This window comes from Nelumbo lutea, chromosome 1, assembly GCF_056320005.1.
Source record: "Nelumbo lutea isolate HS-2025 chromosome 1, American lotus-T2T, whole genome shotgun sequence".
Lineage (NCBI taxonomy): Eukaryota > Viridiplantae > Streptophyta > Magnoliopsida > Proteales > Nelumbonaceae > Nelumbo > Nelumbo lutea.
The window spans coordinates 206,062,068-206,078,548 of record NC_142684.1 but is presented as its reverse complement, the minus strand read 5'-3'; the positions used below and the strand labels follow the sequence as shown (position 1 = coordinate 206,078,548).

The following is a 16,481-nucleotide window of genomic DNA, read 5'->3' as shown; positions in this document are numbered from 1 at the left end:
GTTTTATTCGTTTATCAACATGGAATCACGAACGCAGAAGCCTATGCGGTCTTGCCATAATAAACAATTGGGCTTCTGGTACTATAGGATATCATCAATTTATGATTCTGAAAAGAGTGGCATGTGGACAGAGTTGATGTGGGACGAAGCTCTAGAGGAGCAGAAAGTAGTTCGATCTCAGTTTTCGTCTTAGGCTCGAGCTCAAGCTTGAACTCTGTTCGAGCTAAAGACTTGAGTTCGAGCTCGACAACAAAATAAGAATTATAAAAATTATTTATTAATATATATAAAAATAAAAAATATACATATTATTATAAATAATAATAATTAAGAAATACAAAAATTATTTACTATTATACATAAAAATAAAAAATATTATTATAAATAATAAAAATCATATTTATTATTATACATAAAAATAAAATATGATTATAAATAATAAAAATCAGTTATTTTATATATATTTATATTTATATGCATGCATGTATGTATGCATGCATGCATGTATGTATGTATGTATGTATGTATGTATGTATGTATGTATGTGTGTGTGTGTGTGTGTGTGTATGTATGTGTGTATGTATGTATATATATCACTATTTTCAAAACCGGACCGGACCAGTTCTGTTTTCCTCTAAAACCGCTTTTTCCCCTAAAATCGTTGATTTTTGTCAACAAACCGCTGAACTGGCCAGTTAACCGTTCAAATGGTTTTGACCATTTTCCAATTTTTTAATTTTTTTTTATTTTTTTTGTCAGAATGGGCCGGCCGGTCACCGGTTTGTTTTTAAAAACCATAGTATATATGTATATAATAAAAAATTTATTTATTTATTATACTAGAATCGCAAGTCTCACGAACTGAGCTTCACTAGGCTCAAGCTCGCTCGATTAGAAAACGAGCCTATGTATCAGGCTCGAGCGTGGCTCGAAACTCAGTTTAAACCGAGCCAAACCAAGGTCGAATAGCTCGTGAGAAGCTCAGCTTGTGGCTACCCCTAGTTGCACTCACACACATGAAAGTAGTTCCCTTTCCCTAGTGTAGTTGGATCATCATCATGCACTATTTCTTTATTTTATTCCTTCTTTCTTTAGAGGTTTTTAATTAATTTGATAAACTTTGTATGCACAACATTGAATATTGGCCAGATCCATAGAGAAGGATCGCAGAGGCTTATAGGGTAGTGAAGAAGGGAGGAATGGTGTGTATCATAGGCTCTATTTATCCGACTTTCTGGCTCTAAAAAATACTTGGAAGACCTCTAGATGTTGTTCCCTAAAGAAGAAGTGCCTCTAGTGGTTCAAGAAGGCTGGTTTTCACTGATGCAAAACTCAAGAGGATTGGACCAAAGTGGTACAGGGGAGTCCGACGACATGGGCTTGTCATCGGCTACATTGTCACAAGCACCAAGCCTGATTATGGTCCATAATCACACAAACTACTAGAACCTTGCTCATGAATAGCACCTTATCCATGAATGTGTGCACCAATGAGATGGAGATAGAGACAAAGATGGAGTGGACTTAGAAGTGGGTTTTTTGGTCCTTTGCAATTTGACACCATAACCATAATGGGGTATTTTAGGAATTTTTAAATAATATATCACTCATGTGACGTCACATGTAAATGGAGTGTGACTAAAAGTTAACAAGAAGGGAGGTTTTAGACATTTGTTAGAAAAACTTTATAGTACTTTAAGACAATATGTAAATAATAAGGTAGAGTTAATCAATTTCTCGAACTATAGGGATACATTAAGAAACTTTCCCCTTAATAAATAACCATCTGATTGGCTAACACTTTTGAGTATAGATCTAATCCCAACAAACAGGTCCCAATAACCATTGTTGTTGTGCATTGGGAACATTTCCTTTGTCCATCATAGTGATATGTTCCCGATGTATAGCTACAATGGTATTTTTTTTTTAATAGCTACAATGGTTGTTGAGACTGGTCATTGGGACCTTGTGTTTGGGACCAAATATAGACTCAACACTTTTATAATACAAGTTTATTAGTTATAAGTTTTTTGGTATCATGACTTTCTAGTATCACAGTACTTGAACCAGAAACTAAATTTTACCAAATGTTATATAAACAAATTTAATCAAATAAAAATAAAAATGGAAATACATTATTGCCCCGTATTTATGTATGTATATATGTAGTAGCAAATATACATGTCCTTTTGCATGTGTCAATTTTAGATGATGACTATGACAATAATGATATTAGTAACATGTGTCCATTTTATATGTCCTTTTTTTATATTAGTAACATGGCTATGACAATAAAAATGCAAATATACATGTCCTTTTTTTATATTTTGTATGCACAAAAATAATTCTAGTTTATCATATTTATTTTTTGTGTTTTTACCTTAATTTTATTTTTATTATTTAATTATAATATTAAAGGTTCACAAATTTGACATAAAATGTTGAATTGTTGACCTACTACCAAATAGGAAGAAAATTTCATTTTAGATTTGGGTTTAAATATTGTATTTCATTTTCATCATCAGTAAAAATAATTATTATTTGTTACACTTATTTTTCTTTAGTGTGATTAATATAAAAAATATAGATGTGCCATTTTTCTTACAATTTGTTTTTTCATTTTTATAATTTGTTGTATTTATTTCTATTTTAAAATTTTATTATTTAATTATGATATTATGAGCTGACCCATTTAAATTGCTTACTTTCCACCTATACAGAAAGAATGGTTTCATTTTGATCAGTTTTAAAAGAAAAGACATGTGTTATATACTATTAAAAATATTGGATATAAATCCAATTAGTAAAATTTATTGGTCATAAAAAACATAAGACTTAATAAAAGTGTATTAAATGAGGTGAAAATAGTAATTCAAAGTTCATTTTGTGCCCTCACAATTAGATAGGGACAATAATCAAGTATAAGCATATTTTAGTCAAGAAAACTTCCGCATGCTCATTTGTACTTTTAATAATAGTGTAGGTATGCCCTCGCAAAATGACATTTTTGTGTACTTTTCTTTTATTCTATTTAATGTCTAGATTATAATGTAAAGCCCAAATGGAAACTAGAAGTGCAAAACAGGAATAAGAAAACTTCTAAACATTATCATCCCACCCAAGCACAAGCAAGGTCGTTCTTTTTTGTCTAGCTTGGGTTGGCAAACTTGGGAGTCATCTAACCCCAAGTTGGGCTAGACTTAAGTCATTGGTTGCCATTTTTATGTATATATGCACTAGCAAATACACATGATTTTGCACATGGCAATTTTAAAAGACACATGTGTCCAATCTTTTTTTTTTTTTACATTTTTATATGAAATTAATAATTGTTTGTCACACTTATTTTTTGTTTAATATGATAAATATATAGTATTAGAGTTGTGCCCAAGTGTTTTCTATAAAATTTTTATATTTTTATTTTTTAACTTTTATATTTAATTATGACATCAAGGGTTGACACATTTACTTAAAAGGTTGAACTTTTGACTTACCATCAAATAGGAAAACAATTTTATTTTTTATTTGGTTTTAAATTTTGTATTTCATTTACATCATTAGTGAAAATAGTTTTTAACATGTTTATTTTCCTTTAATACGATTAATATAAAATAGTAGAAATATACCAACTTTTTTATTTATTATAAGTTGTACTTATTTATATTTTATATTTGTATTATTTAATTATGACATCATGGATTAACCTATTTTGATCATGAAAGAAAAGAATTACAAATTGTCCTTGTAGTTTGGTTTTATTTATCCCCACATAGCAAATTAACCCAAAATGTTGAACCAGCCATGCAACCATACATTTCAACAAAATTTAATGAAAACTACATCACATGGCTAGTTGAACCAAGCCTTCTGTATATGTCCTTGCCTCAATATATTTTATGGCATCATTGTTACTTTTGAACCAAGCCTTCTACTTTGAGAATACTTCCTTCAATCATTATTGTCTCGTGCATATGAGTTCAGATCTGCACCCCACAACATCCCATAACACATCCCTGTCTTGTATTTGGAACATCTCCTGATGATTGTATAAAAAATGATGGTATCATCATAGGGAGATGTTCTAAATACACGGCAGAGATGTACTGTAGAACGTTGTGGGGCGCAGATCTGAACTCCCTGCATACATGGCTGTTAGATTATAATAAAGCCATACACATGTATTGCATGAAAGAAAAAAATGCAGAACAAAAATGCCATGGTGCCAAATGCGTTTTTAGGCACTTGTTTTTTACTGTCGACGTGTCATGCAACGAAACCAAATGCAGTTTTGCATGAAATGGTTGAAGAATGGTTTTTTTTTTTTTGGCCGTTATCCATTTTTCCAAGAAACACATCACTAGTGAAAAGCTTAGGTGGAAACACTTTTCTAGTAAACTATCAAATTTGACAATATGGTCATTCAATAGTTCTGTCATAGACCATAGAAGTCCAACATGCCTCTGTATATAATATAATATTTTGAAGTAATAAAATAATGTTTATTATAGTATACATAATATTATATCAAACAAAAAATTAACATTATAATCCAATGTAGCATAATATCATCTAATGTTGATATAAATATGTTATAATAATGAAAATATATATTTTTGCAATATATATTATTATAAAATAATATAATACATAATGTTTCTATATTATACTAAATATAATATAATTATAACTTAACATATATTACATATTCAAAAGGGTACACTATAATATAGAGATTTGAAAAGTATTATTATATATGTATTTAGTATTTACATTATATATATATATATATATATATATGCCAAAGTCCATAACCAAATCTCTCTCTCCCCTCATTTTTTACTTTTATTTTTCTTACCAACCAATATAACTTACCTATTAAAAACTCTCTTTCTTTTATACATTACTAATTATGAATTATGTATTTTAAAATTAATAGTTTTAATTAAAATAATCTAATAATAACCAATATTAATGCCTTCAATAATTTTTTTTTGTTAAGGTTCAGTTCAGAAAGAGTACAAATACAATATGTACAGTATAAATACATATAAAATAATACAAAAATGCAAGATTTTGCACTCTACATATTTGTACTTGTATTTGTACTCCTTCCAAACTGAGCTTAAGTCTATTTAAAACAGGAACTGTAAAGTAATTTTTCAATAAAATGCAATTTGATAAATACTCTAACCTTGGATTAATCACCAATCATAAAATAGAGGCCACAAATTGCATATCATGTTAACCAGCTTATCAAAATCTACTAGATTGTGGTTGGATCCGGCTATGAAATTGGAAATGAATTCCATATATTTCAAAATTCTGCTAGGGGTAGGGATTCGGAATTATTAGCTTATTACCCCCCAACCCGGAGAATTTAATTAAAATCAGATTTTTGACATGGCCCATATGTAATTATATATTTTTTATCGTTAATGCAATTTCAGAACCACTTCAAAACCTAAATTAATAATTAAACATAAAATAAAGGTCACAAATTGAAGATTATGGTAACGAGCTTATCAAAGTCCTTTAGGTTGGTTGGATATCCAGCTATGAATGAATTCCATATATTTCCAAATTCCACGTGAGGTAGGAATTTAGAAGTTAGAGCTATTATACTCCAAACCCAAATACTATTACTGGGTATGGATCACAATTTACAAATATTATTTGGAGCGGATAATGATCCTGCCATACGTTTAATGCACACTTGAAGATCCAAATCAGGATGGGATCAATGGATGTATAAATTTGAAATGGAGTTGGATAAACTTAAGGCTGCATTTAGCATTCCTTATTTTAAGGATTTATCTTCTTTTTGTAGTTAAAAACTCAGTATTAGTAGATGCACTTTAATTAACTGTAAAAAGGAGATAAGTTGTTTAAGTAAGAAATGCCAAATGCAGCCTTAAATGACCTTCAAAGTTCTTTATCCAAGCATTGTAAGTAAGAATTATATTCTTTCTCCTTAAGGACGTCACTTCCTTCACTAATCGACTTATTTCCTTCAGCTATTTTGAGGGCGAATTTTAGCTGATTTGAAGTGCCCTTTTTGAAACATCCTCTAATTGGGCATGTATTTGATGAGTAATGGGTCATTCCATTAATAACAGATGAAGTAGATGAATTGAATCACATATTGCTCTTTCAATGAATGAATTGTTGTTGGGGAGATTGCAATCTCCTTAATGGGATGAAGCTGAAGTTTTATTGTTTATTATACACTTGAATATTTTATTCCTTAATTATTTTATCCATTGAAAAACAAAGTAATGGATAATTTAATCTGGCCATTTTAGCTTAATTAAATGTCTCCCTTTAAAACTATTGAGCTCTTTGGGGGAGAAGATTAAAAGGTTATTTGGGTCATATAACAAGAAGCTATTGGAGTGAAACTTATCATTCAAAGTAATGTGTGATATGTCCTCTCTCAACATCACCTCACCAGTAGGGGTGGGTTTGAGCCAAGCCAATCCAAATCTAAGGTTATTTGAGCTCAGTTCATTAGAAAAACATGAAGCTCGAGTTTGAATTCAAGCTTGATTTGAACTAGAGATTTTAACTCAAATTCCATTCCACTCAAAAGGTCATATATTCAAGCTCTGCTATGCTTGAGCTTGACTGTGAGCCAAGCTACCTACTCGATTAGGCTAAGAAGCCTTATGAGCTTCATTAGGCTTGATTAGCAAATGAGCCTATATATTAGGCTTGAAGCTTGGTTTAGGCTGATCCAAATCAAGCTTCTCACGGGCTGAGTGTGAATAACTTATGAAAATTAAAGCTTGATTCGTGTCCACCCCTACTCAACAACCAAATAGGTTATGGGTTTGTAAATGTAATCTACCAAAAATTTAACATAGAAATTAGTTCAGTATAGTGATAGAACACCTAGCCTTAAATTGGTACGTCTATGCCTGAACAATTTTGTGAAAATTTAAGCCTAATCATATGATGATATGGGTTGTGTTTGATGCCCTTGCTGTTCTGTGTTTTGGGTTGATCAATATAAATTGTTGTTTCTACCTGAACATCAAAGTATTTCAACTATAAACATCAACAATGATCAATCCCACATGCATTTTTCTAGTTGAAGTGACAATTGCATTTTATATAACAATACATATTTCTCACCAATTTGTATCAATCAACCCCAAATATTTCCGGTATAAACTGCAATAATACCAAACACAATTGTGAAGAGTGCGACTGTGACCTATAATTTAAGCTATATATAAAACAAAGTCTAGAAAGTAATTGTTTACACATCCAACATGTCTATTACTGGTTCATGATAACTCAATATATGGATACAGGAAAGCATAGTTTTTGGGTTTGGATTAATATTGTTCTGTTGGTGCAGTAGTCAATTTCATAAATTAAACAATAAATGGAAATCCTCACAGATTTTCAACTAATGCGCACATTATAAACAAATGATAAAGCTTTTGTTCCGTTATCAAGTTGTCAATATGAGCTGAAACATTCATGCTCAGATGAATTTGAATCATCACATGGAGAATGAGTGTGTCTACCTTCATAAGTTGTTATAACCATTCGACAGTCCTCTGATAATCGCTCAACCCTCTTCTTTACTCGGCAGTTATTATGTGTGCAACGATAATAACTTCTGGTGCAAATTCAACAAATTATGATAAATTATCCATAATCAGTTCTACTAAATTGATATCATATTAAGTAAATAAAAATAAATTTCAATCTAAGTGCTAATATATATTAAAAAGAAACTTACTGAACCAGTTTTTTTATTCATTATCAATACTTCACATTAAAAGGAATCAATGCAATTACTTAATTTTACAAAAAAAAAAAACTCAATAAACTTTATCGGTGTATAATTATTTCATGACAATGATAAGTTTTCTAAAAATATAAACGGGACCCAACTAAAACATTAGAATATGAAAAATCAACACAATCAAATGATACCTGATCATCTAATTTGGTAATTGAAGCAAACTTTTCCTCATCATCCAGTTAAAATAAGTAAAATAAGATAAGTATAATCTTCTCTAGATGTTATTCGGTGCATATTGGTTTTTAAATCCTTGGACGTGTGAAAAGTTATTGGGTCCCTTGACTCATATATGAGTCCTCTTTGTTCCCATACTAAGATTTTGCCGTTCAAATATTATTGAAGGGAATTATTACAAATATGGCAAATAAAGAGATCACTATTTAATTATTAATTCATATAAACCTTTAGGGATACTAGTAAATGTGTATGTGCATTTGCACGTGGCAGTATTTCTAAGACAAAACAATTTATAATTTATGGTCATTTTTTATAATTCATTTATCAAAAAAAATAATTAAGGTATTAAGTGGGCAGTTTCTGAACAGTAATAACTAATTCATGGTTCCAACACCCTGGCAGTTTTTGAATGGTTATAAGTGGGCAGTTTCTGAAATGAGTAAAGGACATATATGCCCTCTTTATACTTGTTGTATGCTTAGACAAAACGGTAAAAAACATCCAATAAAAATTCCAGAAAGAATGGGCATTCACTCTTTTATAGGTAGTATGGAATATCTTTTATTTACCAAAGTTTACATGAATATTAATTTCCTTATCAATTCATTGGACAAGTCCACATAAAAAGTATGGAATATCTTCTCTAAAATAAATAAGGAAGAGATTAGTTGATGTAAAAAAATGATTATGTTCAAATTATATTGTAACAACTGAAATATATTCTGATATAGCCTTTTGTCTCAAATTAATGTTCTTTTTAATAGCTGAAAATCTAATCTTAAGTCTCTTCCTATTATGGTGTCACAATATACTTCAAATGAATTAAATATAACATGAACAAAATTTTCAATATTTGAATAGAAAGGTGTATTTTTTCATGGGCCTGTTTATTAATTTAGGCATCTTAATTACCTGCAATTTGAGGCAATAAGTAGGTGGATTCATATTGGAAAACGTACCGCTCAAAAGACATCCTATAGAAATTCCACCCTGCAACTTTTCCTTTTAAAATTCATGATAAAGGTAAACTCTATTATGCCATATTTGCCTCAATTTTATTTTATTTTTTTACACCAAACAAAGTATTTGCCTTTGTAATGTTTTATCAAGAAAAAGGGTTGTATAACAATGTATTCTGTCTTGCTTGTGAGATTTAAAATGTTCTAGGTAGGGGGGATGTGTGTGGTTTGGGTAGGGTAGAGGGACAACCCAAGTCAAACCCTAAGACTATATATATATATATATATATATATATATATATATATATATATATATATATATATATATATATATATATATATAACCTTTTATGGTAAGTAGGATGGGCAAATTTGAGGGGTGTATCCAATGTCTTGGGTGATAGTCAAATACCACTTTAGATTGAAAGGGAAGTTCTATAAACAATTGTAACCCTAGCTATGTTGTATGGATTAGCATGTTGAATAGCCAAGAAACAACCTCTCCAAACAATTAGCATGGTAGAAATGTATATGCTGAAATGGATGAATGAAAAAAAATTAGAAAGGATAGGATCAGAAATGAAATCATTCCAAAAAACCTAGAAGTAGCTCTAGGCGATATAAATGAAAGAAAGTAGATTAAAACAGTTTGGTAACGTGCATTAAAGACCATCAATAAAACTTATAAGAAGTGTCTTATCACAAGTTGAAGGAGCTGAAAGGGCTAGGGGTAGACCAAAAAGGACATGAGTTGAAATAATAACAAACTGTTTAAGAACTTATAATTCAATAATGGGTGCCCATAAAACAAAAAAAGTAGCAAAACAAGATTCATGTCACTGACCACATATAATTGGAACAAGATGATGATAATGTATATATATATAGGCCGCATTTGACAAATCTTTCCGTGGGGTCTATGCGAATTCCGGGCCTCTCTAAGCCACATCATACGTGTGTCAAGAAGCACACTATTGAGAAAACAACAAGGATGATTCTTCTTCTTCTGCCTTTCTTTTTCTCTTCTTGTATTCCATCATAACCCATCCCTTTTTCATCTACAGGAACATACAAACATTACCGTTTTGTTATCATGTACAAACCATCTACATGTTTCATCTTTGACATTCACAAAATAATGTTTTCAATTTTGTCTATTGATTGTTTCTGTTGGATGTGTTAATCGAACATTATTTGTTGCTCCTCATTACCGTTGTTTCTATATACACTTAAATTGTTGTTTGTTCTCTTGTGATTTTATACAAAAGCTATGTGCATGGTTTTGTTTGGGTTTTGAAAGGGATATGGATATGCCTGTTGTCATGGAATTGAAAATGCTAAAAGAGGCTACTGGATTGGCCTCTTGTAATCGGGTGAGAAGGTGGTGTTCCAACTTTTGCAAGACAGGGACCAAAAAGAGTTGGGGACCTTTGTGGTAGAGAAGGAAAAAATATAAAAAACAAAGGGAGAAAAATAATATATATAATATAATAATATTAAAACTCTCGAGAGTTTTAAGTTTTTGTCTTTTTAGTCTTTTTGAGTTTTTGTAATTTGTGTAATGTTTAATTAATTTTTAATTGAAATTGTTATTTGTTAATCAAATAATATATAATATAATAATATTATATAAATTATATATATATAAATCGGGGCCAGGCCGGGTTGGGGGTTGCATTCCCCATCCCCGTCCCTGTCCCCGTCCCCGATTGGGGATTCAGTGTTACCCCCATCTCCGACCATGACCCTGCCAAAGCACTCCCCATACCCGATTCCACCGGGTCGAGGAGCCCAAATACCTGTCGGGATGGGGAAAATTGCCATCCCTATTAAAACACGTTTATTCATCACGTTTATGGACTTGCCAAATGATCTTCATCTTCATGTCTTCTTAGCTTTCTAGAAAATCTATTACAATTATTGCAACCAAATGATTTTCGGACTTCCAAAATCTACTTGTGAAAGCTCGTGTGGTCTTCTGGGTCTTTAGCTACTAGAAGATCTTTGTAGAAAGACTTCTTAAACGCTCCCATAATTAGAAACATATCTTCATATAAATAAAATGTGTAACATGTGTGTTTTCGTAATTGTTTGTGCATGGGTGAGTTAAGGATAATCGTACAAATATTGTAAATATATAATTGAATATAGTTTAAGGTGTATATGATAATATAAATATGTATATATATGTAATATACACACAATACATGCCATAAATACACAATATCCACATTTACATAGGTGTGTAATTATACAATGTTGAGCATGCTCGATTAGGTCAAATTGGGCTTGGACTACCTAAGCCCCGATCCAAGCACAACCAAAATTTAGGTCAGGTTTGATTTTTTTTGGCCCAGGCCCATTAAATTCAAGCCCAGCCCAAGCGAAATCTCAGGTTGGGTCCATCCAAGTTACAGTCCTAGTTTTAGGTTGATGTGTTTATTTATTTTTCAGGTTTCTAATTAATCAACTAAACATTGTAGAAATGTGAAGTAAATATTATTTGATTATGTTCCATAAACATTGAAAGTTATTTGCACTATACCTATATATGTACAATTAAAACCAAGACAATTGTGTGTAGGGCTGCAAATTAGGCGGGATTGGTAGGCCTAGAGGATAGAGCCAACCCGCCAGGTCCAAATAAATCTAGATGTGAAGCCTACGCCCGGCTTGAGGTCAAGCCTGACCTTATAAGCATCTTTGGGCCCGTGCTGGGCCAAGGCTTTGATTGGGTACATAATAATTTTGTGCTATAAAAAAATATATATTTTGTTTGATTTTAATTGTTAAAAGGTTGTTTCCTAGATGAGATCCCAGGTTTAAGGCTTTTTAGATGAATATTTTGACATTATGGCCTTGTTTTCTATTCGTTAAGTTATTTATCTAGGTAAATGCACTTATCCAGGTAACTGTTAAAAGGTTGTTTCCTATACATTAGCCATAATAATTCATTATTGAAAGGAACATTTTTGTCCCATTCAAGTGTTAGTGATTTTTCCCCTAGGTGGAAAAGCTATTTATCCAACTAGGAGATGGGTAAATAACTTTCCCTAATCTCCGCATAAATCTGAAAAAAAGAACATGGGTTTCTTGGTCAATAGGAATCAAAATCCTATTGACCAACTTTCCCTCCTCTCAAAATCTAGAAAAAGAATGCCCCCTATGTTTATAATTTTACACTATATTTTTGGCAAGTAACTTTAATGAAAACAAGCGAGAAAACTAACTTCGGCCAACACCAAATCTAGCTCGGGTGAGCTCAGGCTATCAGTTGCCTTTACCTAACCCAGAGCCCAAAAATTCGAACCCTATTCCACGAGAAGTTCAACTTTGGTGGGGCCAAGTTTGGGTCAGGCCGGCCCGCCCAAGTTCAAGCCCTGGTTGTCTTTTGTTAGTGCTATATGATTCATTATATTCTTCGTTCCTTCATCAAACAGTCTTATATAGTGCTATATGATTCATATCCCTTAAAAGAGGAGCTTACGTAATTTTAATGAAAGGTCCTCTCTACCAATATAAAGGGCTGTCTTGTTAATACACACTGGTCTATGCTTCCATTTGTTAGTGTCCCTAAAAAGCTTTAGGCTTTTCCTAGCATTTCCATGATTCCAAATCATGAGTTCAAATCGGACCCCACAATGATGATAATACCAAAAATGATATATCATCATCGGGAGATCATCTTTCAATAGACGACAGAGATGTCCTGTCGTGTGGAACGTTGTTGGGGACAATCTTGTGGGGGCTGACTCGCCGGTCTCCCAAATCATGAGCCTAACAAGGGAAATCAATGGAAGACTATCATTTCTATAAATCCTAAAATGACCTCATACACTTACCCTTCTGCTGGTATGAATGGAAATAGATACAGAAAGGGTCCTACACAGCGAGTGTAACTTAAGCAGCTAGAACTAGGAAGTAGAAGTAGAACCCTCACAAAACTTAGGGTTACCCTAGAATTTAAGTGCAGAGCAGCTGATATGGATCAACCACAGAGGTCATAAAATTGCTTGTTAGATAAGTAGAACGAGACTATCATTAGGTGTAGTGCTAATAGTTGGTGATGCATATATTCATTAATTATAAGGGCACGAAATCTATAATTTTCAGTTAAACCTTCATTATCAGAAACATGGTTACTTTCTCTAATGACATAGAAGCCTAACAATAACAACAACAACTACCAAATCAATAATTATTATAATATAATGACAGGAAATACAAATATAATTATAGACCAAGAAATTAACCTCCGACCAACGAAAACCAATCAAGCAATCTATGGTCTAGAATAAATGAGCCCAACGGACTTAATTAGAAGATTAGATTAGGGTTATGTTTAGTATTGTTATTGCCATTTCAGTCCCAAAATTTTAGAGAGGCAATTAATGGCGTTTCGCTTATGAGCATTAAACAAGTGTCTTGAGCAGTATTATTTGGCATTGAGCAAGCGTTCCACCACCTCTTGATTTTTATATAAAATTCCTAAATTTAAAACCTTAAGCCCTAAATCTTAAACCCCAGACCTTAAATTTACAAACTCTAATCCTAAACCCCTAAATTTTTAAATCCTAATCTTAAACCTTAAATTTCAACTGAAAAATGCATATCGTCAAAACACAATTCCTCAAACCAGGTAGGAGCCAATAATTCCTCTGTCATTGGCATTGCTACCTAAAATGTTTAAATGAATTCCTAGAAGCATAGAACCAAAAAAAAAAAGAACATTTTCTTTTGAGGTAGGGTTTATGGGAATTCAATCATATATATCTGTATTTTCTGGTATGAGATGCACCAAAATCTCTATACATCATTAGATTGTTTCTTCAAACGGGTACGTGATGTTCCTCAACACCCCCTAGTTTATGTTTCTAGTAGAAACGTTTTATGAATGTTTTAGCTCAAACCCTTAGATGATACTAAGTATATGTTTGGTTTGAAGGAAAAAGTAGGGAAAGGAAGGAAAATATAGGAAAACCTATATAAGATTTGTAAAAGTTTCCTTACATTTCCCTTCTTTTCCCTACTTTTCCTTCAAACCAAACACAGCCTAAACGTGGCAGAGCTCCAACCAGAAACAAACACAGTACCAAACATCACCTAGCTAGGGCACAGCTTCCTTATACAAATAATCTGAAGGGCTAGCTCGTTGGATATATCTGCAGTTGTGATTCTATCAAAGTATGGTGCCATGGTACTTATGAACTGAGTAGATTTCAATGGAGTATACTATATGTGTATGCCATTATTATCAACTATCATGTCTACAATGTACTCAGCAACTTTTGAACTAAAGAAAACTGATTAGTCACAACATAATCGTCAAATGAAACAAGTCATAATAATGTACAATTCATGGTGCAACTAATTGAGAAATTAATGGGTGTAATAATTAAAAATGTAAATCATCACTGAAACCATGCAAGATCTGTTTCATGATCTTCATCAACTGACTGATTCTCATAAAAGAATGAAAAAGAAGATAAAGAAATAATGCAGACAAGCATATCTGTTCAGCTATATATCACTTTTTTAGTTTCACATGTCTGGTCAATATTTAGAAAGCAATAGAAAAGATTACCTTGGATGGAGGCTGTTCTTGACAACTTTCTGTCCGTACTTCCTCCATTTGTAGCCATCATCTAGCACATCCACATCACTCCTTGTCTGGAAACAAAATCTCGGCTCTCTGAGCTTCCTCCTCACCTTTACCTTGCTCTTGTCTGAGGATGAGTTCCTCCACCTGTGACATTCCAACTTTTAACTTCGATAAATTCTCAGACTTTTATGTATATTCTACCATGCATATGTGTCTGGTTCCCTTTAGAGATGGTACACTGGTAAGAGAGAGAGAGAGAGAGAGAGAGAGAGACCATGAAGGAAAAACCAGTAAAAGGAAGAAACCCCATGAAGGAAACCCTTGAGAATATATCCAACAGAGAAGAGGGGTACCATGAACTGTTGTCATCGTTAGCGATGCCACTAGAGTTCTCATCATTAACAGTAGTCTTGGGTTCCAGCCTCCCCACCTGAGATATGATTCAGAATAAAGAAAACAAAAAGCAAAACTCAGTACAAGTTCCAAACCCCCAACAAAGAGGAAAAGATAATATAAAATTAATAGGCGGCAAAACTATTAAAAACCAAGGAATGAAATGGCTAAAGTAGTTATCGATTCATATAGATTTGTTTCATTTCAACAACTCCGTTGATCCTGAATCCACTCAACCACCTGGTCGTTGTTCCAAGGAGTTGGCCTTGTAGCAACATCGTCGCCACTAAGCCCAACAGTAGTTTTGCTGTTGCTGCTGCTACTGTTGTTGATGGGCAGAGATAACTGGTGATGATGATGATGATGAGAAGGCTGACAAGGGAGCAAGAAGCTCAGTCCTTGGCTTTCTTCGAACTGCACAAAACCCATCTCGTGGACTGGCTGTGCACTTGAGAAGGGCGCCTCTAGCTCGTAGCAACTGCGCGGAGCACCTCGATCTCCATCCATGGGAGGTGAGCTAGCACAACTGACGGTGAGCACTGATCAGTTAGTTTGTCTCTGAATATTCTCCCGGCCGGAGATCTACCTCATTTGATATATTGCACTTATTATTATTCTCTCTCCCGGTGCATGTGTCCATAAAACTTATGAGTCTGGTCGACCTGTGTGGGTTGGCTCTGGTCCACTGGTAAGCGCCGATGGAATGTCTCCTCCAGATTATTCCTTCTCATCATATTTCCAAGGTTGCCCAGAGAAGACATGTATGGTGAGTGTTGCTATCTGATCTACTAGTGTTTTCGCTATCACTCCTTATTTATTTATTTTTTCTTTTTGTCAAGAATTAATTAATTAATTACTAGAGATTAATTCTTAATAATTTTCTTTGGGTTGTTTTTATTTAATTATAATTAATCGATAAATAATAACGGATGGCAGTCAGACAGTGGTTGCTCGCCAGGTGTTTGACAGAATGTGATTGAAGAGGATGGTGGGCTAGAATCTGAGGAAGAATTAATAGAATATATATATATATATTATATAACCAGTAAAGAATTGCTTGCATGAGACATGATGGGTGAGGGTTGTACGAAGAAAATGGGACATTTGAATGATTTTGGACATATTTTAATGATCATAACATCCAAACCACTGAATGGATTCTGGACATACATACAGATACAGTGAAATGAAAGATTAATGAGAGTATGTGGCCTGGATCACGCCACCAGAAATCCTTTTTGAAATTCCAAATTAGTGACCTCCATTGTGGAACCCTACTTTGGGCTGGCCAATCAATTCGTAGCTGCATTTCTAATTAAAGTAAAGCACAATTGAAATTTCATTTCAACTCTCAATTTGATTATCAATTAGTTACTTTATTTTTCTTTAATTTCTTTTCTTTTTATTTTCTTTTTATATTCTTAATAGGATGTGTGCGTGAAAATGTATTATTATAATATAATGTATTCTAGCTTTAATTTTACCTTGCTGATAAAGATGGTGATTTGGGAAAGAACAAACCAAATTCTTG

At 32.7% G+C, this 16,481-nt stretch overlaps 1 protein-coding gene across 3 annotated transcripts; it reads right to left on the bottom strand.

The window, feature by feature from the left end:
* Positions 1 to 7,247: 7,247 nt before the first annotated feature.
* On the bottom strand, positions 7,248 to 15,749 carry LOC148880569 (putative WRKY transcription factor 12). 3 transcript variants are annotated; one of them, XM_088962521.1, is made up of 4 exons: positions 15,191 to 15,749; positions 14,911 to 14,987; positions 14,540 to 14,701; positions 7,248 to 7,630 (listed from the first exon to the last, which is right to left on the bottom strand). In XM_088962521.1, the coding sequence occupies exons 1-4, from the start codon at positions 15,455 to 15,457 to the stop codon at positions 7,468 to 7,470; spliced, it is 669 nt and encodes a 222-aa protein (XP_088818647.1). In that variant the 5' UTR covers positions 15,458 to 15,749; the 3' UTR covers positions 7,248 to 7,467. The 3 variants fall into 3 exon arrangements, with proteins under 3 accessions (XP_088818647.1, XP_088818649.1, XP_088818650.1); XM_088962523.1 differs by having other exon boundaries at positions 7,248 to 7,627; positions 15,191 to 15,737; XM_088962524.1 differs by lacking the exon at positions 7,248 to 7,630 and adding an exon at positions 9,548 to 10,013 and having other exon boundaries at positions 15,191 to 15,737.
* Positions 15,750 to 16,481: the final 732 nt, after the last annotated feature.

Excerpts from the sequence above, each read along its gene's own strand:
- LOC148880569 (XM_088962521.1), bottom strand. The coding sequence starts at position 15,457 with ATGGATGGAGATCGAGGTGCTCCGCGCAGTTGCTACGAGCTAGAGGCG. Across the intron at positions 14,702-14,910 it reads AACGATGACAACAGTTCATG|GTGGAGGAACTCATCCTCAG; the intron begins GTACCCCTCTTC and ends GGAATGTCACAG. Across the intron at positions 7,631-14,539 it reads AAGAACAGCCTCCATCCAAG|AAGTTATTATCGTTGCACAC; the intron begins GTAATCTTTTCT and ends AATTTGCACCAG.